Source organism: Malurus melanocephalus, unplaced genomic scaffold, assembly GCF_030028575.1.
Source record: "Malurus melanocephalus ecotype Western Australia unplaced genomic scaffold, MMel_1.1 scaffold_504, whole genome shotgun sequence".
NCBI lineage: Eukaryota > Metazoa > Chordata > Aves > Passeriformes > Maluridae > Malurus > Malurus melanocephalus.
Window position 1 is genome coordinate 307851 of NW_026623736.1, and position 21746 is coordinate 329596.

The 21746-nt window shown below is 64.9% G+C and overlaps 3 protein-coding genes across 4 annotated transcripts in view; 2 read left to right on the forward strand and 1 right to left on the reverse strand.

Moving 5' to 3' along the window:
- Window positions 1–6: 6 nt before the first annotated feature.
- On the forward strand, window positions 7–11802 carry LLGL1 (LLGL scribble cell polarity complex component 1). Of its 2 annotated transcripts, none has more exons than XM_057381315.1 (23): window positions 7–91; window positions 2764–2861; window positions 4823–4904; window positions 4984–5114; window positions 5485–5643; window positions 5723–5885; window positions 5973–6108; window positions 6200–6254; window positions 6333–6490; window positions 6572–6789; window positions 6881–6948; window positions 7224–7377; window positions 7773–7877; window positions 8074–8366; window positions 8440–8593; window positions 8686–8839; window positions 8936–9219; window positions 9441–9705; window positions 9793–9907; window positions 9996–10090; window positions 10200–10323; window positions 10398–10477; window positions 10668–11802. In XM_057381315.1, the coding sequence occupies exons 1-22, from the start codon at window positions 11–13 to the stop codon at window positions 10474–10476; spliced, it is 3171 nt and encodes a 1056-aa protein (XP_057237298.1). In that variant the 5' UTR covers window positions 7–10; the 3' UTR covers window position 10477; window positions 10668–11802. The 2 variants fall into 2 exon arrangements, with proteins under 2 accessions (XP_057237298.1, XP_057237299.1); XM_057381316.1 differs by having other exon boundaries at window positions 4984–5099.
- A 131-nt stretch (window positions 11803–11933) lies between these two features.
- On the reverse strand, window positions 11934–21596 carry FLII (FLII actin remodeling protein). The gene is made up of 30 exons (XM_057381318.1): window positions 21459–21596; window positions 20562–20672; window positions 19462–19533; window positions 19272–19352; window positions 18866–18951; window positions 18546–18707; window positions 18339–18442; window positions 18067–18242; window positions 17830–17987; window positions 17638–17722; window positions 17218–17365; window positions 16953–17086; window positions 16629–16841; window positions 16369–16548; window positions 16213–16295; window positions 16061–16135; window positions 15785–15868; window positions 15545–15716; window positions 15358–15462; window positions 14961–15152; window positions 14546–14734; window positions 14324–14463; window positions 13993–14218; window positions 13648–13802; window positions 13475–13535; window positions 13260–13388; window positions 13074–13180; window positions 12791–12896; window positions 12644–12709; window positions 11934–12480 (listed from the first exon to the last, which is right to left on the reverse strand). The coding sequence occupies exons 1-30, from the start codon at window positions 21519–21521 to the stop codon at window positions 12346–12348; spliced, it is 3798 nt and encodes a 1265-aa protein (XP_057237301.1). The 5' UTR covers window positions 21522–21596; the 3' UTR covers window positions 11934–12345.
- A 105-nt stretch (window positions 21597–21701) lies between these two features.
- Window positions 21702–21746, forward strand: part of MIEF2 (mitochondrial elongation factor 2) — a 4810-nt gene continuing 4765 nt past the window's right edge. The window contains exon 1 of the mRNA XM_057381274.1: window positions 21702–21724. The gene's annotated coding sequence lies outside the window, so the exon portion shown is untranslated. The remainder of the gene's footprint in view (window positions 21725–21746) is intronic.

Consider the following 21746-nt stretch of genomic DNA (forward strand, 5'->3'; position numbering starts at 1 on the left):
CGGCCCAACCATGATGAAGTTTCGGTTCCGGCGGCAGGGTGCCGACCCGCACCGCGACCGCCTCCGCCACGACCTCTTCGCCTTCAGCAAGGTGCGTCCGGGGCGAGCGGGGGGCGCGGCGGGGGATCCCGGGGGGCGGCGACCACCGGGAGGCACCGGGGGTGCCGGGCAGGGTGCGGCGTGCGGGCAGCGCCCCGGTGGCGCGGGGCTCTGGTAGCCCGGCGGGATGCTGCCCGCGGGGAAGCGAGCGGCGTGCGGGGCACCGCCCCCCCGGGACCGGCTGAACCCCCGGGGAAGCCGCGCACCGGGACCTCCCCGCTCCCGGGGAAGGGGCACGCAGAAGAGGCGGGGCTGCCTGGCCGGGGCACCCCGGGAGAGGCTGCGGGGCCGCCCCGGGAGAATGCACCCGCGGGGGTGGGTACCGGGAGCCCCGGGTGCGGAATGCGCCCCGGGCTGCGGACCGGGGGCTGCGCTCCTCCCGTGCGGTGAAGGGAGGCACCCCGGGAGAGGATGCGACCTCCTCTCCAGCGCGACATCCCTGTCCGCAGCCCCTCTTCGGGGGGTTTTCCTGGAGTGCCCGGGTTCCCGCACTCCCCTTGTCCCGTGGCTTCCCCCAGGCCTCGCTCACGGGCATTTTGGGGTGACCGGTGGTCCCCCAATCTCTCTGGCCTTGGAGCATCCCTGGCTGCATCCCCCCTGTGGGGCTCAGCCCCTCGCCCCAATCTCCCCAGGGGTGGAGTGCTGGGGGGTTGGACTCCCTGTGTCAGCAGGAAGGGCTGTAGCGATGACCCCCTGGGCTTGGGGTTCCCTTGCACCCCAAAGACGTGTCTCTGGGAGACCTGGGGGACGTCAGAGGTCAGCACTTGCCCCCCTTCTCACTCTGAGTTTTCCCATTTGACCCCCTCATTCGGGGTGGGATAGACCCCCAAACTTATTAAACAGTCCTGGAGGGACCCCACAAGCCCTGAGGTGCCAGACTCTTCCCTCAGGACATCAGGCTGTGCCAGTGGGTGCCCACCTGGGACTTGGTGCCCCTTGTCCCGGGACCCCTTGTGTTGGGACCACTCTCCTGGGACCTCCCCAGGCCTTACGGGCAGGAGCCCACTGGCAGTGGCCCCTGGATGAGCCCAAACGGTGTCCATCAGTCCATCCTTCGGCAGCATCCTGGCACTGCTGTGGGGTACTTGCCCAACTCATGGTGGGGACGATGCTGTGCACTGGAGGGACCCCTGGGTACCCCACAGCGGGACTGGGCTGGGAAGTGTCGGGTGTGCAGTGGTGGAGGGTCAGAGCCAGCTCCCACTGCCCAGCACAGCCCTGGCCCCCCAACTCACTGCTGCGGGTGAGGGTCTGCTCGGGGTGCGAGGCTCAGCCTAGCCAGAGCCCCCTTTTTTTGGGGAGCACAGGCTGGATCCTGCCCGAACGGCTGCCCAGGGTGGGTCTGTGCCAGTGGGATGTCCTGGGGGAAGACTCCTGGGAGGAGAGCCCCGCTCCGGCCGTCCCAGCTCCGGGCCGCCGGCTGCCCACCTGCCTCCCATTAACGGTTGTTTTTCCTCCCGAGCTCCAGATCTGCCTGGGATTTGCTGTAATTTGGCCGGGAGCGCGCCTTGGCCGGCCGGCACAGCCTGCCGGATGCGGTCCCGCTGCGGGCAGGAGCGGGGGCTGCGAGTGGGGGGATGAGCCGAGCCCCACTTTGGGGCTTGGGAGCTGGGACAGCGCTTTTTGGGGAAGCTTTGCCAGTGTCATCGTGTTGGTCCCTGGCCTAAAGCATCACCGTGGTGTCCCTGTGCTGCTGCTGTCCCAGCTCCATCCTCCAGCGCAGCGTGCGTCCCRGGGGAAATCGGCATGACCCTGCCTRGGGGCTGCCACAGAAACCGGCATCCCCAAGCATCCCTTCCTCACCCCTTGCACTTGTTGGGACCCACTTGCGTGGGCTGGGATGCCCTGGATGGGCTRGGGACATTTCCACGCTCCTGAAAGTGTCCCTTGGGAGGGGAGCAGGAGCTGGGGTGACAGCAGCTGCCGCCGGCGGGTGCAGAAAGCCGCCCCGCTGCGCCTCTCGGATGCCCCAGACAAAGGGAGCAGGTCAGGATCCGGCCAGTCTGGCTCCGGCGGCCTCCCTATCGTCTGATCGCGCCGTCGCCGCTCAGCCGAGCTGCCCTCGGGAGCGCTGCGGTCCCCTCGCCGCGGGCCGGGGCGGTGGGTGCCCCCCGCGTCCCCCCGCTGCCGGGGCAGCCCCTCCCCAGCCGGCGAGCCCGGGCACGCCGGACGGCCGGGACTTCCTTGGGAAGGTGCCCGCGGGCGGCACGCGGCTCCGGCGGGGAYGTCCCTGGCGCTGGCGGGTCCCGCTCGCCTGGTTCTGCCGCCCGGCACCGGGGACGCCCGGTGATGCCGTGGTGGGGGTCCCGCTCGCCTCTCCCGGGGTGTCCTCACTCCGAGGGTTTAGAGCAGGGGGGTCCCATCCCTAAAGTGCTGGTGGGCGTTGGGGGCAGCTTGGTCAAGGTCCGACCTACTCCGGCCCGTGGTGCGGCTGTTGGGTTGGGTTTTGGGGTGCTGGGTGWCAATTGGGTAAGGAGTGATGTCTCCCCTTCCCAAGGCCCTCCCTTGGTGGCAGTGGGGGACAGGGCAGCGTCATCGTRATGCCCCATCGCAGGGGTGATGCTCAGGCTGGGATCAGAGCCGTAGGGGGGAGGGGGGGGCTGTGGGAGGTTCGGGGGGTCAGAGGTGGGGGTTCCCGCTCTGACCTGCCTGTCYCCATGGCAGACGGTGGAGCACGGCTTCCCCAGCCAGCCCAGCGCCCTGGCCTACGACCCCGTCCTGCGCGTGATGGCCATCGGCACCAAGGCGGGAGCCGTCAAACTGTATCCTTTTCCTCCCACATGAGCAGGAGGTAAGGACCTCCCGGACCCTCCTGCGCTCCTCTGTCCCCATCCCGGAGAAGGCTTGGAGACGTGGCCGTGCTGCTTCTGGCCCATCCGGCAGCCCCCACTCGGCTGACGTCCATCCCTCCGTCCAGCTGTGCTGCAGCTGGGTTGGGCGGCGAGGGGGGGGGGCTGGAGGAAACCCCCACCTCGCCCAAAATGCCGGGGGAGGGGGCAAAGGGGCTCGGCCATCCCCGGGGGGGCATTCCAAGTGGGGGTTCTTCCTGGTGTCACCCCCCCTTATCCCGGGGGGCTCCTGTCCATCCTGGCCTTGTCCACACAGCCCTCGGGGGGTGGGGTCAGCGGGGGCTCTGGCCGGCCCAGCACCGGGCTGAGGAGCTGCGGTGGGCGCAGAGCCCGGTCCCGGGTGGGGGGCCGAAKCGGGGGACGCCGGCGTGGGGCCGGCCGGGCTTTGTTGCCGGCAGCGTGCAGGGAGACTTCAGAGGGCTGCTGGCGAGCGGCCAGGGCTGGATGCGGCCCATGCTCGGGGGGCCCCGCGCCGCAGGAATGCGGGGTGGGGGCGCGGGGGCGGCTGCGCCCGCAGCGGGGTCGGGGTCGGGGTGTGGGGGGCCGCCGCGCTCCCCCTCCCCCCGGCCGGCGGCTCGCCGCCTCCCGAGCACAAAGATGGCGTGTTTTGTTCTGCCGGGGCCGCCCGGGTGCCAGCCCGGCCGCGACGTCGCCGGCCGCCCCGCTCGCCCGCCTGGCCCGCGGTGCTGGTCCCAGCTGGGCCCCCCCGGCACGGCGGGGATGCTGTCGCAGGGGACTGCGGTGCCCTGAGCATCCTCTGCGGGATGGTTTTGGGGTGGTACCCGGCGTGGTACCCCGTGCCTACACGGCCCCACTCTGGCTGCTGCCATAACGATGCTTCTGGAGCTTGGCGGTGCCGGGAAGTCGGGCCGGGCGAGGCAGCAGCCAGAGCTGGCCTGACTGGCGTTACTGGTTAGTGGGGGCACCCCTGAGTGCTCCCCGGCCAGGCTGGGCAGATCTGCTTTGCAGACAGCCTGACACCAAGGGGCTACCAGTGCCTGGGGGGTCTCGGACCCCCAAAGCTTGGACCCTCATCCCAGATGCTGATGACACTGGTGTTCCTGAGCMACTTGCCCTGAGGGCTCTCAGCTTGTGGCACTGCTTTGGATGGGAAAAGACCCCASAATGAGCAAGGACATCCCCCATCCACACAGCACCAAGAGCCCTCTGCATGCTCCCTGCTTCGTTTCCRTGCCCTGTTTTATGCTCTCCCCAAAACCCCGTGGCTCCCCCCAGCTCTGCTGGCTTGGCTGTGCCCAGCATTGCAAGACAGCTCCTGCCTGTCCAGCCTGCAGAACCACCAGGCTGGTTCCCTGTGCTGAGGGCACGGGAAGGTGGCCAGGGGCAAGGACCCCAGCACTCAGCATGCCCAGATGTGGCTGCACAGTGCACCGGTGGCATCGGGCTGGGGGGAGCGGCCGGCCAGCTCTGGGGGTGCCGGTCATGCCGGGCCGGGCTGCTCCATGCGCTGCRCGGGTCCTGCCGAGCGGCGTTGCCGAAGGAGCCGGGACCAGTCGGGTGAGTGAGGCTGTGCCGGCGCATGCCGAACCCCACCCCGCTGYCGGTGCGTGCCGGGGCTCCCGGCGCCTCTCACACGCCTGCCCCGGCTGTGTGTGCTGGCCGCAGCCTGACCTGGGGCATCCCAGGTGCTTGGTGGATCGCAGGCTGGCCTGCARTGTCCCAGCTGGAGGTGCTCRGTGGATCCCAGCTGGGGATGGTGGTGCCAAGGCCAGCTCTGGCATGGRGCTCTGCCCTGGYTCTCCTGGGCACAKGGAGCTGARCTGGTGTTTGCAGGCAGAACTTTGACCTGGGGGAATTYGGGCAGTCCTGGGGGTGGGGGGCTCTACTCTCGTTGTTTCTTTGACGGCTCCCAGATATGGCGCGCCAGGCGTGGAGCTGACGGGCCTGCACAAGGAGACGGCCACTGTCACCCARCTGCACTTCCTGCCTGGCCAGGTACCTGGGTGTCGTGGGGGGAGCCTGGCAGWGGCCCCCCAGCACCTSACACACCCCACTGTCATCCYRCTGTCCCCAGGGCTGGCTGCTCTCGCTGCTGGATGACAACACGCTGCACCTGTGGGAGGTGTGCCAGAAGGAGGGCTGTTCCCACCTGGAAGAGACCCGATGCTTCGGCCTTCCGGGACGCCCAGGGTCCGGCAGCGCTAAGTACTTGCCTGGGGGGTCTGAGCCAACTGCCCGCCGGGCTGCGGCCGGAGTGGTGCCGCTGCCAGCTGGGAACAGCGCGTGGGAGCRGCCGGCCTGCTCGGGCGGGATGGTGGCCAAGGTCCTTTCCGTGGTGGTGTTTTCCCCACTGGGATGCTGACTGTGGGGGCATGGCTYCGGACTTTTTATGGTGCTGGCAGGTGCTGGGGGTGATTAATGGCACTAATTGCTGTCAGCGCTGAGRCTGTCTCTGTCCTTGTCCTTCTGGGCTCAGGGAGATGGGAATTTAGGGATGAAGCAGGGAGGGCTGGGGTGTGTTTGACACTGCCCCAGACCCAGCACGGTGCTGATGCAGTCCCCTGTTCCCCCCCAGCTGCTCCCCCGGTATCACACGGGTCACGGTGGTGCTGCCGATGGCTGCCGGCACCTTGGTCTGCCTGGGCACCGAGGGCGGTGCCGTGTACTTCGTCACTCTGCCCACCCTGACGCTGCTGGAGGACAAAACCCTGTTCCCAGATGAGATCCTGCAGAGGTGAGAGCCCTGCAGGCCCCACTCCTCATCCCCACCATCCCCAGCCCTGTTCTGACCCGCTGTGCATGTCCCCCCGCAGTGTCCCCGATGAGTACCGCTGCGGGAAGGCGCTGGGGCCCGTGGAATCCATCCAGGAGCACCCACGCGACGGCAGCCGGCTCCTCATCGGCTACAGCCGGGGRCTGGTGGTCCTGTGGGAGCAGAGCACTCGCCTCGTGCAGCAYCTCTTTCTAGGGAACCAGGTACCGGGGCTGGCGGGGGTCTGGCGGGGCTGTGGCCCCCTGTGTGTGTCCCCGTCCRTGTGCTGAGCCCCCYGTGTGTCCCYRCAGCAACTGGAGAGCCTGGCCTGGGAGCAGAGCGGGAAGAGCATCGTCAGCTCCCACAGTGACGGCGGCTACATGGTGTGGGCAGTGAGCGGCACCGGCCAGAGGAGCCAGCAGCCCGTCATGTCCACCATCCCCTACGGTACAGGGTGGGGGTCTGGGGGGCGCTGGGGTTGGGGGCTGATCCCCCTCATCCCAGTGCTGCAACCACAGCATCGGTGTCTCGGTTTCAGGTCCGTTCCCTTGCAAAGCCATCAGCAAAATCCTCTGGCGAACCTGCGAGTCGGGGTAGGTGGGTGGGCTGGATGTGGACACGGGGTGCACTTTGGGGTCCAGGTCTGATGGAAGCTGCTTCATCCCACCCAGGACCCCYTTCATCATCTTCAGTGGGGGAATGCCACGGGCCAGCTACGGTGACAGGCACTGTGTCAGCGTGCTGCAGGGCCAGACCCTGGCCACGCTCGACTTCACCTCCCGCGTCATCGACTTCTTCACTGTGCAGAGTGCAGAGGTGCCCGAGGGAGGTACGTCCRGTCAGGGCCACCCAGGGAGCGGGCAGCAGTGTGGGGGTCTCCACCTGCAACAGCCATCTCCTCCCTCCTCAGGCTTTGAGAACCCCCGAGCCCTGGTGGTGCTGGTGGAGGAGGAGCTGGTGGCCATCGACTTGCAGACACCGGGCTGGCCCACCATCCCTGCCCCGTACCTGGCTCCGCTCCACAGCTCTGCCATCACCTGCTCCTGCCACGTCTCCAATGTGCCCCTCAAGCTCTGGGAGAGGATCCTCAGTGTGGGCGAGCAGCAGAGCCCCCGGCAATCCTCTGCGGTCAGTGATGGGGATGGTGGGGAGGGGTCCTGCTGAGCCCCTTCTGGGGTGACCCAGTGGGCTTCATCTCTTCCTCCATCCTTCCCTCCAGGCTTGGCCCATTGATGGGGGAAAGAACCTGGCCCAGGAGCCCACGCAGAGGGGACTTCTCCTCACTGGGTGAGTGAGCTGGCAGCACGGAGGGGGCCTGGAAAACCCAAAATGCAGGGGAGACAGACACATCCTCGCTTGTCCCTGTGGTGGGGGAGTGGGATGGGGTCCACTCGCTCTTTTTGGGTGGGCTGCCCTTCGTGTTCCAGTTGGGCACGAGTGTGTCACCCGCTGCGCTGTCCCCCTTGTCCCCCCCTCTGACACGGTGGCTGCCAGCACACAGGCAGCTCTTGTTAGCCGGGCAGATGTCAGGGCCCCGCACTGACAGGACCCCCCCCACCCAGGCACGAGGATGGCACGGTGCGGTTCTGGGACGCCTCGGGGGTCTCCCTGAAGCCCCTCTACAAGCTGGGCACTGCCAACATCTTCCAGACAGACTGTGAGCACAACGACAGCCTCAACCAGGCGGGCGAGGAGGAGTGGCCGCCGTTCCGCAAGGTGAAGTCCCCGGGCGGGGGGACGCTGCCATGGCCCTCAGCACCCTCCAGGCTCTGCCAGCAGTGGAGGGGGCAAACCCAGGGCCGGGCACGGGGGATGCACCTGCTGGAGCCATCCCGGCTGCGCCCCGGGGACGTGTGCCCCGGCTCAGGGCACAGCTGCTGTGTGACGCACTSTGGGGACACAAGGGACGCTTGTTCCGTGGGCCCCATCCTGCGGGTCTGCCCCAGCACGGGGGAAAGAGCCGGGGGTGCGTGGGGACAGACTTCTCCTGGGCACTGTGCCCAGAGTGGCCCGTGTGCCACAGCTGGTGGAGGGATGTGGGGATGCAGGGGGGGCTGCCCCACAGCTGTGTGAGGGGTCCTGGCTGTCCCTTCAGCTGTCCCCTCCCGCAGGTGGGCTGCTTTGATCCCTACAGTGATGACCCGCGCCTGGGCGTGCAGAAGATCGCGCTCTGCAAGTACACGGCCAAGATGGTGGTGGCTGGCACGGCGGGGCAGGTAGGGTGGCAAGGACAGTGGGGGCTGTCGAGCACCCCTCTGCTTCCCCCACAGCATGAGGGGGGCTGCACACCCCGCAGATTCCCATGTTTGTCCTTGAAGGGCTCCTGCCCCTGGGTTTAGCCCCAGGTGTGTGACAGGCTGGCTGTCTGGGGGGTTCTAGTGTGTGCTCCCCCATCCGTGCTCCTCCCTGCAGGTGCTGGTGATGGAGCTGAGTGACGAGAAGTCGGAGCAYGCGGTCAGCGTGGCCACAGTGGACCTGCTGCAGGACCGCGAGGGCTTCACCTGGAAGGGCCACGAYCGGCTGGCCCCCAGGAACGGGCCCCTCTCCTTCCCCCCCGGCTTCCAGCCCAGYGTGCTGGTGCAGTGCGTGCCCCCTGCTGCTGTCACCGCCGTCACCCTCCACTCCGAGTGGAACCTCGTGGCCTTCGGCACCAGCCACGGCTTCGGACTCTTCGACTACTACCGGCGCAACCCCGTGCTGGCCAGGTATGGGGGTATCTCGGTGCTGGGGACCCTCYGGAGCGATGTGGTGGGTGCTGAGCAGCATCGGTGCCCGCAGGTGTACGCTGCACCCCAACGACTCACTGGCTATGGAGGGGCCTCTGTCCCGTGTCAAGTCCCTCAAGAAGTCCCTGCGTCAGTCCTTCCGCCGCATCCGCAAGAGCCGCGTGTCGGGCAAGAAGAGGCTCAACGCCAGCAGCCCCTCCAGCAAGGTGGGCAGGAGTGGGGCCACCATGGCATCCATCCGTGGGGCCACCTGCCCCATCCCCACTGGGCAGGGACTGASCCCGTGTCYCCTCCCCAGGTGCAGGAGGCCAACGCGCAGCTGGCGGAGCAGGCAGGCCCCCCTGAGGTGGAGATGACACCGGTGCAGCGGCGGATTGAGCCTCGCTCGGCCGATGATTCGCTCTCGGGGGTYGTGCGGTGCCTCTACTTCGCTGACACCTTCCTCCGTGACGGTGAGACCCCTGCTCCCTGCCCGGGAACAGCCCCTGAGCTGGTCTGGCCGGTGCCACGCTGCAGGGAGGGGGCTCTGACAGTGCTCTGCCCCACAGCTGCCCACCACGGCCCCACGATGTGGGCAGGGACCAACTCCGGGTCGGTGTTCGCCTACGCCCTGGAGGTGCCGTCGCAGGAGAAGTTCTCAGAGCGGGCGGTGGAGGCGGTGCTGGGAAAGGAGATCCAGCTGATGCACCGGGCACCCGTGGTGTCCATCGCGGTGCTGGACGGGCGGGGGAACCCCCTGCCCGAGCCCTACGAGGTGTCTCGGGACCTGGCCAAGGCCCCCGACATGCAGGGCAGCCACTCCATGCTCATCTCCTCCGAGGAGCAGTTCAAGGTGAGCGCAGGGCTCAGTGAYCCACTGCGGTAAAGGTGGGACCCAAACGTCCCATGTCCTCTTTGGATGTCCTCGTCACGCAGGGACTGGGCTGCAGGGGACCAGCCAGGTTGTGGGGCACCCCTGTRCCTGTTCTAGGGTGGTCAATCCAAGGGGGAGGTGTCCCCCTAAACCCTGCAGGTTCCTGTTGTCCCCTGAGCCCATCTCCTCTTGCCCACCAGGTGTTCACGCTGCCTAAAGTGAGTGCCAAGACCAAGTTCAAGCTGACAGCACACGAGGGYTGCCGGGTGCGGAAGGTGGCCCTGGTGAGCCTGGCCAGCGCTGGCTCCGAGGAGCGGCTGGAAAACTGCCTGGCCTGTCTCACCAACCTGGGGGACATCCACATCTTCACCGTGCCCAGCCTGCGGCCCCAGGTCCACTACAGCTGCATCCGCAAGGAGGACATCAGTGGCATTGCCTCGTGTGTCTTCACCAAGCACGGCCAAGGTGAGTGACATCCTGTGTTGATGGGATGTTGACCCCCCCTGCAGCCCTGTGGGAGATCCCTGAGGCTCATTGTTGTCCCCACTGTAGGTTTCTACCTAATTTCACCATCCGAGTTCGAGCGCTTCTCGCTGAGTGCCAGGAACGTGACGGAGCCRCTGTGCCGGCTGGAAGTTGCCCGGCTCCAGGACACCTCCTGCCTCAGGTGGGCTGTCTTGGGGTCGTGGCAGAACCCCTGTACACCCACCCCATGTCACCAGTTCTGGCCATAATTTCTCCCTGTTCCCTTCCAGCAACAGCTCGATGGCGACACCGAAGCTGCCACAGGCCAATGGCACCCATGTTCCGCGCAGCCCTGAGGGCCAGCACTCGCCCTCCGACAGTGACCGTGAGTGACCACCCTGTCCCTGCACAGATAGCATGTCCCATGGCCCTACTCCAGGCCTGGCCCTGTGTCCTGGGTGTCCCCAATGCCTCCCATCCCTGTCGCTCCCCAGGGTCACCCGAGGAGCACCCAGCCGCCTTCTCGCCTGGCCCTATTGACTCCCCCAACAGCAGCATGGAGAACCCGCTGGACACCACTGGGGACATCACTGTGGAGGAAGTGAAGGATTTCCTGGCGTGAGTGGGGTGGGAAGGGGGTAAAATCAGGGCTGAGGGGCCATGGCAGTGCCTCTCACCCTCCTCTGCCCCAGGTCCTCGGAGGAAGCRGAGCGGAACCTGAGGAACGCCAGTGAGGACGAGGCCCGGCCCACRGGGATCCTCATCAAGTGAGGTCTGTGAGGGGCTGGTGGTCCCTGGGGTGGGACGGGATTTGGAGCTGGGACCCCAGTGCAGTGCCCTGGCTTCTTGACCCATCACGGGAGGATGGAATTGTGGTCCCTGGGSCTTATAGAGGGGGAGCAGGGGGAACGCCCGTCCTGGGCCCCCCCAGGTCTCCTCCTGAGGAGCTGCATCACCCACAGGCGTCGCCGGCCTCCCTGACCCATCTCAGTGCTCGGATTCCCGGGATGCGCGACTCGACTGGACCCCCGCGCCCCTCCCCATGTAACGTAGACTCGCCTCCTCTCTAACATCCGCACCCCGGCTCCGGCACTCCCCACACACCTCCCGGCCCGGCTGCCGGCCCCCCGGACCCCCGAGCCGGGGCCRCGGGGCACAAACTCTTCCCGGGGAAGATAAGGTCCTTTTTTATACACGGTCGAGTGTCACTGTCCCCTGCTCCAGAGCCCCCTTCCTGGGGGATGCTGCTGCTTCCCCGGCTCCACGGGGAGGGCTGGGGCTCATGGACCCCCCTTGTCTCCCCYGGTTTCAGTCCCTTGGGGCAGTGGGGGGTCAGAAGCCCCCGGGCACGGCCCCCCATACCCTGGTCTGTGTTTACATGCCCGGCTCCCTGCAGTTTACAGCCCCGTTCCCTGCCTGCCGGGAGGCTCTGGCTGCCACACGGGGACTGTCCCCAGGGAGCCCAGCAGGGTCCCCTGGCTCCCAGGTGGGCAGCAGAGGCCTTGAGCAGCCCGTGGAGGGGCACGGTGGGGGGTCACAGGTGGCCTTTTTCTCTTAGTGGCTTCTCCAAGGGCTATTCTCCAGGTTGGGCTCTTGCCTGCTGCTCCTTTCTGACACTAATTCCTGCCACGGGGTGGGTTTGGGATGGGATCACGCTGTGGAATTACACACCRGCCCCTGGTCYTGGTCCGTGTTGGTGCTGGGGGGGGGCAGATGGGGCWGCCCCAGCCCCCTCCTGCCCCAGGCTGGGCTGCCCCACCCTGGGGGTCTCACTGTGCCAAATCCCCCCTGGGCTGYGAGCCCGGCCTCGTCCTGGGGGCTGTGGTGATGCCAGCTCTGTCCCCTGGCCCGTGGTGGCTGTTCCCACGGGGCTCAGCTGGCCCCTGCCCCTCTCCTTTTGGGGACCTGAGCCCCCCGGGCTCTCTTGCGGTACGTGTGTGGCTGGGGGGGTCGGGCTCTGTCGCTGCCGGCTCAGGCCGGGGCTGTAGCGTCCCTGGTAGAACCCCCCCCCCACCTCATCCTTTTTTTTTTTTTGGTAAGATGAATTTAGCATTGTTTAGTTATTAAAAATACTGGTTTTTAATATTGAAAATAAAAGCATTTAATATCAACTGCYTGGGTTGCAAGTGTTTGGGGACCCTTGGAGCCAGGTGTGTGCTGGGGTTCCCCTGAGCTGCAGAGGGGTGGGGGGGTCCCCATTTGGGAGTGAGTCAGAGCCTGGGACAGCGTCGAGGTGAGAATTGCAGCCTTTATTGATATGATCCAGGTGGGCTGATCCCTGCTGGYGTCCATCCCAGGACAGCAGGGACCAGCTGTAAGGCCAGGGGCTGAGAGTCCCTCACTCCCCCGAGTTCTCCGCAGCAAAGCATCCTCCCACCCAAACTGGGAATCACTCCTGTCCCCCAGGCACAGGGAGAGCTCAGCTCAGCACTGGTTTGGGGCAGCAGCGTCCCCAAACAGGGCGTGACAGGGGCCCACACTGCCCCGTGTGCCCCCCAGGAAGGGATGGGGCTGAGCTGGGCCCCAGCTCGGGGGGAAGCGKCTCTGAGCTGAGCCTGGCTGGGCACTGGTGGCAGTGCAGGGTGCCAGGGTCCGGCCGTGCCAGGGGGCTGTGGCCGGAGCACCGGGTGCCCCCAGCCCTTAGGTGGGCGGCTTGCGGAACACGCTCCAGGCGTGGAAGCAGCGGGTGAAGGGCCAGGGCTCGTTGCCTTTCCGCACCAGCCGGAGCTTGCGGGGATGCGTGGGGTCCTTGGAGCGCATGTGCTGGATGTAGACCTGGGGCAGAACACGGCTGTGGGGGTCCTGGCCCTTGCCCACCTCCAGGGCTGGTGTTCCCCGGCCCAGAGCTCTGCACTGCCCAGGTCAGGGCCCCAAGGRGAGATGGGAGTGCCCAAATCCTCCCCCACACCGTCCCAGGATGGAGGGAGGGAGGCCTTACCTGGCACGCCTTGAGGCTCAGCTTGATCTCCACCTGGCTGGTCTGGGTGCCCACCCACATGTAGACCTGGGGGAAGGATGAGCTGGGCTCAGCCCACAGAACCCCTGCAAGATCTGGACTCAGGACAGCCCCATGCCCTCAGCTCACCTCCCGCCCGTTGTCCAGCAGCATGATGTCATCATCAGCCAGRTCATCCTGGCAGAAATCTGAGCACTTTTCTGACACGGAGAAATACCCTTTCTCATTGGAGCATCTGTGGGGAGAGATGGATGGGACAGCAACAGGCATGAGTTTGTTAGGACTTGGCTGGTGTGGAGGGAAAGGATGGGATGGAGCAGCTGTTTTGGCTGGTGGATTCCCAGGGGGATGGGCTCTGTGGGAGGAAGGGAACCAGCAGAGACTGGAGCATCCTCCTCAGGCCAGTGCCYACCTGAAGAGCCGTGAGTGCTTCATGTAGTCGGCATCTTCATCATAGGGCTTCTGGCCCCCGATGCCCACCCAGAAGAAGTTYTCGGGCTCTTCTCCCTCGTTGATGACCTGTGAGGACAGCAACAGGGCTGAGCATGGCCTGGGTGGTCACTGTCACTCAGGTATGGTGGCATTGAGCCCCACTAACCTGTTTGCTGTAGGAGTCATCAAACATGTGGTTCATKATGTCCTCAGCCAGCTTGGCCTCGTCAGGGTCAGCCGCCCGGCCCACCCAGGTGTAGACAATGCCCTGGTTGTCCGTGCTCTCAAAAGGCACCTGAGGAAGTGCGGGRTGGTCAGGGCTGCCCAGGGGGGCAGGAGGGCACCCAGGCAGCCCTGAGGCTGCTCAGCCACAAGCAGTACCTTGAGGATGAAGCAGAACTCGGAGTTGAGCAGAGCAGCATCSGTGTTGATCTGGATACACCTGAAGACGGAGCCCCCGAGGCAYGAATCAGTGGAGAGCTGGCAGCTGTGCCCAGCAGCAGCTGTCCCACCTGGATCCAGCCCCCTGGGGCTGCCAGGCCAGGGGCACTCACCTGGTGCACAGGGCGCCGCCGTTGGTGCGGATGTGGTACAGGCTGGGCTGGGGCGCGCTCACCCGGTCCTTCCGCTTACCCCGGTGGATCACAAACCTCCTCTTGAAGTGCGACAGGAACTTGGGGTTCTCCTGCTGCTGGGTCATGCGCACCACCTGGACAGGGCCCAGTGTCAGCAGGGCCATGGGGACCTCCCAAACACAGCTCCAAGCCCCAGCTGCACCCCCCTGTACCAGCCCCCATCTCTGCTGCTGTCCCCTGCTCTCAATCTGAGGGGCAGACAGGGAGAAGGGGAGAAGAGAGGCAAAGCTGGGGCACCCCTGTGTCACGCCCAAACTGTGTCACCTCCAGCTTGCCGCGGAAGTGACTCTCAAACTTCTTCTGCAGGCTGAAGGTGAAGGTGAGCCAGCCCATRTTGGAGGCCTCCCGGCCCTGCCAGAAGTAGACAATGCACTGGGAGTCTTCCTCAGGCTGCTTCTCTTCCTCTTCTTCCTCACCCTCCTCTTCCCCTTTGCCTTCACCCTTCTTCTTTTTCTCTTCATCCTCCTCATACTCCACTGGCACCCAGTACCTGAGGGCAGGAACAGAGTGATGTGAGGGATGGAACAGGCCAGGGCAGGGAGACTGGGGACAAGGTGGTCCAGCAGCCCCAGAGAGGGGATAAGCCAGGTGTCACCTGCACAGGAAGACGTAGCAGTCATGGGTGTGGAAGTGGCCAAACTCCTCCTCGGGCAGGCGAGTGAATTTCTTGCCCTCCAGCACAAAGCCCTCCATGCCATCCAGGTCCTCATTCCACTCCTCCATCAGCTGCTCCGCCTGTGGCCCCACATGCTCCATCAGCGGCCCAGCCCTTCCATCAGCACCTCCCCTGGGGGATTCACGGGGGTTCCAGCCCTACCTCGCTGAGGGGCATGGGGGGCTGTCGGGGCAGGAAGAGTGCTGTGAGGTCAGCTTTCATCTGGTCCTTCTTCTCGGCGTCCTTGCGGACCTTGCCGGCCAGGCCGCCGTCCTGCAGCACCGTCTCGGCGTTCCGGGTGTAATCCACGCGCAGGACATCGTCCCAGTTCTTGAATTTGGACTTGAACACCTACATGACAGAGTCACTGGGGCTGGAAAATACCTCCAAGGTCATCGAGGTCCAACCTGTGACTGATCCCCACCTTGTCGACCTGACCAGAGCACCGAGCGCCATGTCCAGGCATTCCTGGAGCACTTCCAGGTGTTCAAGGTGTAAACTGGGGAGCAGGTAACACACCTTCGGCCACAGCCCCCTCCCAGGCACCCAGCACCCATCCCAGGGGYCCATGCCCTACCTGGCACTCGGTGCCCTCCAGGTTCCTGGTGACCATGGCRTGCTTGGGCCGGTGCAGCATCGTGCACAGCTCCTGGCTCAGCTTCAGCGCCGCTGCCCGCACCAGCCGCGACGACTTCCTCCCGATCCAGATGAAGACGTCGGACCAGCAGTCCAGGATGTACACGCTCTTGGTGTCCAGCAGGCTCTGCAGCTGAGGGCACCAAGGGGAAGAGGGGGTCAGGCACCTGCAGGCATTCCCAGCTGGAGAACACCCTTCCAGCTCCCGACAGAGCGGAGCATCCCCCAGCCAGGTGCTGCTGGCCGAACTTCCCTCCCCCAGGGCACAGCTGGAGGCAGAAGGGGCACGGAACCAGTCTCACTGGTCAGACTGGGAGAACCTCCCYGGCCCATCCTACCAGGCGCATCTCTGGCATCAGATCAGCCTTCAGCCTCTTCTTGTGCTCCACAGAGAGCTTGTAGTTGATCTGGGGCAGCTCCAGGTAGCCCAGACCGAGGCCAACCTGCCAAGGGGACAGGGACAGAGTTGAGTGGGGGCTRCAGGACCCCAGCAGTGCTGGTTGCCCTGTGGATGCAGCTCCTCACCTTGTACAGTTTGGGCTTGTGAGGCTGGAAGTCATCAGGGACACAGGGCCGGATCTCCTCGGGCTGCCCCCCCAGCACCTCCCAGAATTCGGGGGTCTCCTGGCCCTGGGTGAGCAGTGTGATCTCAGCCTTGCCTTTCCGCTCATTCTTGTTGATCTTCTCAGCGAAGAGCCTGCAGTGGGGGCAGGTGAGATGATGCAGGTGGGCTCCCCACACCCCYGGCACCCCCACCAGCCCTACCTGGCCTTGGTGGTGCTGCTCAGCGTGGCCTGGCTCCCACGCCACACCAGGAGGTCCAGACCATGGTCCAGGAGGAAAACAAAGCTGGAGGAGACAGGTGAGGTGAGTCAGGAGAGAATGGGGCATGCCAAGCATCCTCCYCATCCTGGACGTCCCTGCAGGGACCTTTTGTAGGAAGGTGCTGCAATCGCCCATTTTCACCACAGAATAGCAGTTAAGTCTCAGGTGGACCCTGCTGAACCTTCTGCAAGGATTCTGTGTCCCCTGGCCACTCACCGAGGGTCCAGYGATGTCCCTTTCAGTGCCACCGGCTCCAGCTTGACATTCTTCTTCCCATAAACACGGTACAGCCTGGAGAAGGGACAACCACGGTGTGACATGGGCATTGCCTACCCCACACGTCCCCCAGCCTCTGTCCCGAGCAGTACCTGGTGACATATTGCGTGTCCTCCACGGTGAAGAAGCCGCTGGCCGTGCCACCCTCGATGTAGGAGATGTCATTGTCAAAGACCTGGGGGCAGAGAGGAGGTGAGGCGGGGAGAGGAGGGGCTGGGGTTTACAGGGGTGCTGGGGGTTGGCCTCACCTGCAGGAACTCTTCRCTTTCATCCCCCATCTCCTCACGGATGCTGCGGCACTCGGCCCCCAGGTAGTTGCGGAGGTTGACGGCGTGGATGGCYGAACAGGCCTTCTTGTCCAGCGTGGCCTCCTGCCCGATCCAGTAGTAGATCTCCCAGCTGAGGGAACCGTTCTCATCCAGGAAGGTCTGGGGAGGGYAGGGTGTGAGATGGGATGGCTGCARCTCCGGGCAGGGGATGTGGGGGACCCTCAGGCCTCCCCAGGTACCTTGAGCACTATATAGCAGTCGGCCTCGTAGAACTTGCCGTGGAAAGCCTCGTCCACCAGCGTGGGCACAAAGTTCTCGATCTGCCAGACRCAGATGCCGGGCAGCTGCCCCACATCCTCGCTGAAGAACTCCGAGTAGTCCAGCTGTGGCTTCTCCAGGCCCTGGTCCCAGCGCCGCGTCTTCAGATCTGGCGCCTTCGCCTCCCCACTCTCCTGTGGCATGGGAACAGGTCAAATTGGGGACAAAGGGATCCCTGCTGGCACCCAGGCCAGGCCAATGGTACTGGGATGCCCTTGAGGCTCCTCTCCCACCCCACACTCTACCTCTATCTTCTTATTCTTCTCCTGGGCCACATCTGACATCCCCTTCAGMACCTGCTTGGCCTGGTCATCCTGGGCAGAGTCCTTGCGCCGCCGGAGCCGCATCTTGCGGGCCAGCGGGTCCTTGGTGCTGCTCCCTGGGGACACGGGGACAGGGTGAGAGGCAGCCACGCCACCTGTGGGGCTCCCCATGGGGTACTGCTTGTTTGCCAGCCCCTCCCAGGGCCGTGCCCAGGCAGGGGCTGTGTCCCCATCCCCACACATGTACCTGCAGCGGCGGCAGCGACGGTGGCGGGGGAGGCTCCGGCCAGGCGGAGCTGGTTCTGCAGGGAGAAGTCRATGTTGTACCACTCCGAGGAGCGATCCGCCGGCTTCGGGGGCATCACCAGGTTGGGGTTCTCGCGCACATCCAGGATCTGCCAAGGAGGGCACAGAGAGCTTGGTGAAGTGCACGTTCACAGGGAAATCGAGGATGTGGCATGGGATGGAGAGCTCTGGAGCACTCCAGGATTCTGTGAGGTAAGGGGATGTGGAGGGTGCCCCAAATCTACAGCCTGCCTGGGCCAAACTGCAGGTATTGGCTCTGCTGCCCTCAGTTCATCCACCCCACCCTACAGCCCTGGGATCCCAGGCTGGCGCTGCGGCTGTGGTAGAGCCAGCCCAAGGCAGAGAGAAGCTGGGTGCTCACCTCCACATCCGTCAGGAAGTGAATGGCCTCCGGCAGYGTCACCAGGCGGTTCTTGTTCAGCACCAACTTCCTCAGCTTGGAGCACCTGTGGTACAGTGATGGCAGTGATGGGCCAGCCCAGGGTGACCTGTGACCACACAACCTCTGTGTTCACTCTTGGGGACAGAGCAGATCTGGCTCTGTGTCCCTTACCTGCACAGGCTCTCAGGAATGAGCTCCAGATTGTTGTTGGCCGCCATGAACTCCTCGAGGTTGATGAGCTTGCCGATGCCTGAGGGRATCCCATCAAAGTCCAGCTTGTTGGAGTTCAGATACATCTTCTTCAGCTTGGTCAGYTTACAGATGGCCGACTGGGCAAGGGGGAGATGGAGGGGTGAGAGGGAACCATGGAAACACGAACAGGGATGGCACCCAGGGGCAGAGACATACAGGCAAGGAGGTGAGCTGGTTGCGGGACAGGTTGAGGGTCTCCAGCTGGGTCCACTGGTCGATGCAGAGGGACAGCTCTGTGATCTGGTTGCTGCTGAGGTTGAGGCGCCGCAGGCTGCCCAGGGTGTAGAGACACTCGGGAACACGGCTGAGGTCATTGCAGGACAGGTCCACATCTGGGGGAAGAGACAACGGGGTGACCCCACCAGCCAGCCCCACACCGGGGGTGGAGAGCCCCTGGGGGGCCCCATGGGGTGGGTGCCCGGCCCTACCTGCCAGGTTGACCAGGCCCTCRAGGCTGGTGGGCAGATTGCTCTGCGTGCGCTGGGTGTTGCGCAGGTGCAGGGTCTGCAGGGCCGTCATCGCCGGCAGCTGCCTGCGGGCCAGGGAGAGCCACGGGGCACAGAGAGCGTCAGGGAGGAGCAGGCACAGCCCCAGCCCCGGCACACCGGGAGCCAGCCCGGGGAGAGGGGCCCTACCGGAGCTGTGCGTGCAGGAGGGGGTTGTTGTTGAGGATGAGGGTCTGCAGGTGCACCAGGCGCCTCATCTGTGGCGGGAGGCTCTCCAGCTTGTTGTCACTCAGGTCCAGGTACAGCAGGTCGGTCAGGTTGATGAAGAGCTGGTTGGGGATGGTGTCGATGCTGCAGGGGTAGGGAGATATTTGGGATTCCCTGGAACCTGCACCAGCCCTGTGCCTCCCTCGAGGAGGGGCAGAGAGCAGGACCCAGAGTGAGGTGCAGTGGCAGATAAAGGTGGCCGTGGCCAGGAGGGAGTGATGATCACCCTGGCCTGGACCCACCTGTTGTGGCCAAGGTTGAGGACCAGCATGTTCTTGGCATTCTCCAGCTCCCGGGGACACTCYGTGAGCTGGTTGTAGCTCAGGTCCTGGGAAAATGGGAGCACAAAGCAGGTGTCACCCTCTGCCCCATACCCAGACCAGAGGACCGAGGGGTGTCTCCAGGGCACAGCAGGAGCTGGACCAGCACACAGGGAACCCAGCACACAGGGAACCCAGCACACAGGGAACCCAGCCACAGCATCAGCCTTTAAAGGAGGCATTGCCAAAGGGTCATCCTGACAACAGCCAGCTTCCCTGGAGCTCAGGCATGGGCTTGGGATTGGTGTTCCCAAGGTGCAAAAGGGGCAGGAAAGGGATCCAAGGGTCTAAGCCAGCTCCCACATCAGCCAAGAGACTCTGCACCTACCAGCACTGAGAGGTCATCCAGCTGGAAGATGTCATCAGGGACTCCTGAGTTCTTCAGGCTGTTTGCACGAGCCACGATCGCCTGGAAAGGGGAGAGAGGCAGGAATGCAGCCACCTGCTGAGCCCCCAGAGTGGCCAGGTATGATCCCACAGGTGCCTGGGGACACCTGAGGCAGGAGGGGRACACTCACCCGGAGGCAGGGCAGGCCAGAGAGCTCTCCATGGAGCGTGGTGAGGCTGTTGTGACTCACGGAGAGGTGTTCCTGCAGGGAAGCCCCAGTGAGCAGTGAGAGGGGCAATGGTTGGGCCCCAYACTGATGTGGAGGCTCCTTCATCCCAGAATTGGGGACATGCAAGGCCCTGTCACACCCAGGGCTGCTGGGACACTCCCAGCCTCAAACTGGTTGGTTGGTCCAGCGTGTCTGAGCTGCCTCCACATCTCTCAAYCCCTGGGGTAGTCCTGGCTGGACACCTCAGCCCTGCTGTAGGGTTTGGAGTGCTCTGGGATGCCCCTGAGCTGGCCCGTGGTAGSCCTACAGAACCCCTGCACAAAGAGTTCCCAGTCCTTGGAAACGCCTCTCACTGGGCGATCCCAAAACGGGCAGACTGGTGGGGTAGGAGGAATTTCCCTGGGGAAATGTTTTCCTCTGAGCATCACCAGCCCCGGTTGCTGCCTGCTCAGGAAAACGAGGAACTGGCAGGCTGTGGGTGGATGTCAGGATTGAAGTGTTGCTGTGGCCCTCAAGCACCTGGCAGGGCTGGTGGGAGCGCGGCTGTGAGCAGCACGGAGGGATTCCCTGCACCTGGCACAGGGACAGGGACTTCTGGCAGCAGTTGAAGCACTGAGTTTGTCTGACACGGACAGGATGAGGTCCCTGCCGTGCTGTGGACATCACCAAAGCCAAGCTGTGCCACGGCTCCACCAACAGCCCGGAAKAGCTGCCCAAAAAATAAAGCCAGGCAGCTGCCAGCTGCTGCTCTTTATATAATTTAGCAAAGGAGAAGGAAAAAAAACCCAAAAGCCTTGATCCTCTCAACCATCATCCTTCCCTTCTGCTACAGGGCAGAGGATCTAAGGAAAACAAGGTGAAACCGAGTTCAAGTCCATCTCAACCCCACTCCTGACAGCTCCTGCCTCTGATTTCAGCCACACATCGTAGCTCAGTGCTATTCTTAGACACGGGAGCATCCGCTGCTGAGCCACGGAGCTGGCAGGGAGGAGGCTCCCATCGGCTCCCGTGGCCCCAGCTGGACCAGGGAACCTCATTCCCTCCCAAAACGTGGAGCTCACCAGCTTCTGGAGGGCAGCGAGCTCCTCGGGCAGGTAACAGAGCCCCGTGCGGTTCAGCTTCAGCCAGCGCAGGCTGGTCATCGCCTTCACATGCTCCGGGAARTATCCACCCTGGAGAGCAGGAGGAGGGTGAGGAAAGCACCTGCTCACGGGATGAAGATCTGGGGACCTCAGTCTGATTGATGCTCTGTGGTCATGGGAGGTTTGGGGTTGACCAGTCCTATGAGACTGCGAGCTGTGAGGATTGGGATCAACCAGTCCCATAAGATTGGGAATGAGAGAGTTGGGATCACTCGGTCCTTAATTGGGATTGATCATTCCTGGGGGCCTGGGAGTTGGAGGCTGCAGAGACCCAGTTCTATGGGATTGGGAACTGGCATTGTCCAGTTCTTATGGAACTGGGAGCTGTGGGACAGGGATTGCCCAGTACCATAGGACTGGGAGCTGGGATCACATAATCCTCTGGAACAGGGAAGTGGGGGGCTGGTATCACCCCTATTCCCACGCGACTGGGACCTGGAGGGGGGCAGGATTACCTGGTTCTGTGGGATCTGGAGATGAAGGGTTGGGATTTCCCAGTCCTACAAATTTGGGAGCTGGGACTGCCCAGTCCTATGGGAGTGGGAGCTGGAGACTCGGGGATCATCTGTCTCTCTGGGACCCCCTGGGCTGGAGGCCGGGTTGCCCAGCCATAGCAACTTGGTGGGGGTCAGGAATCGCCCGGCCCCGCAGTGCCCACGGGGTCGGGACCGGGACTGTCCCCCGTTACCCACCCCGGGCGGGGCCGGTGCCGGGATTCCCCCGCCCGGAGGCCGAGTCAGGCCTGCCARCCCCGCCAGGCCCGGGCTCACTAGGGCCCCGGGGGCCGGGCTGTCCCCCGCTCCCGCCCCCACGCACCTTGAAGTCGTTGCCGCTGAGATCGACGCCGCGGACGAAGGGCAGGACGCCGGTGGCCGCCATGGCGGAAGGGCTGCGGGACCCTGAGGCGGCACCGCGCCCCGCCAGGCCCCGCCCCTTCCCGGGCCACGCCCCCTGCGGGCCCCGCCCCGGCCGTGACGCACGCGGGGCCTGGGTGGGGCCGGGCGCTACTTCCGCGCGCGGTTGGGCGGAGCCGCGCGGGGCCGCGCCCCCATTGGCTGGGGCCGCGCGGGGGGGGCGGAGCGGTGAGTGAGGGCCCGGGGGGCG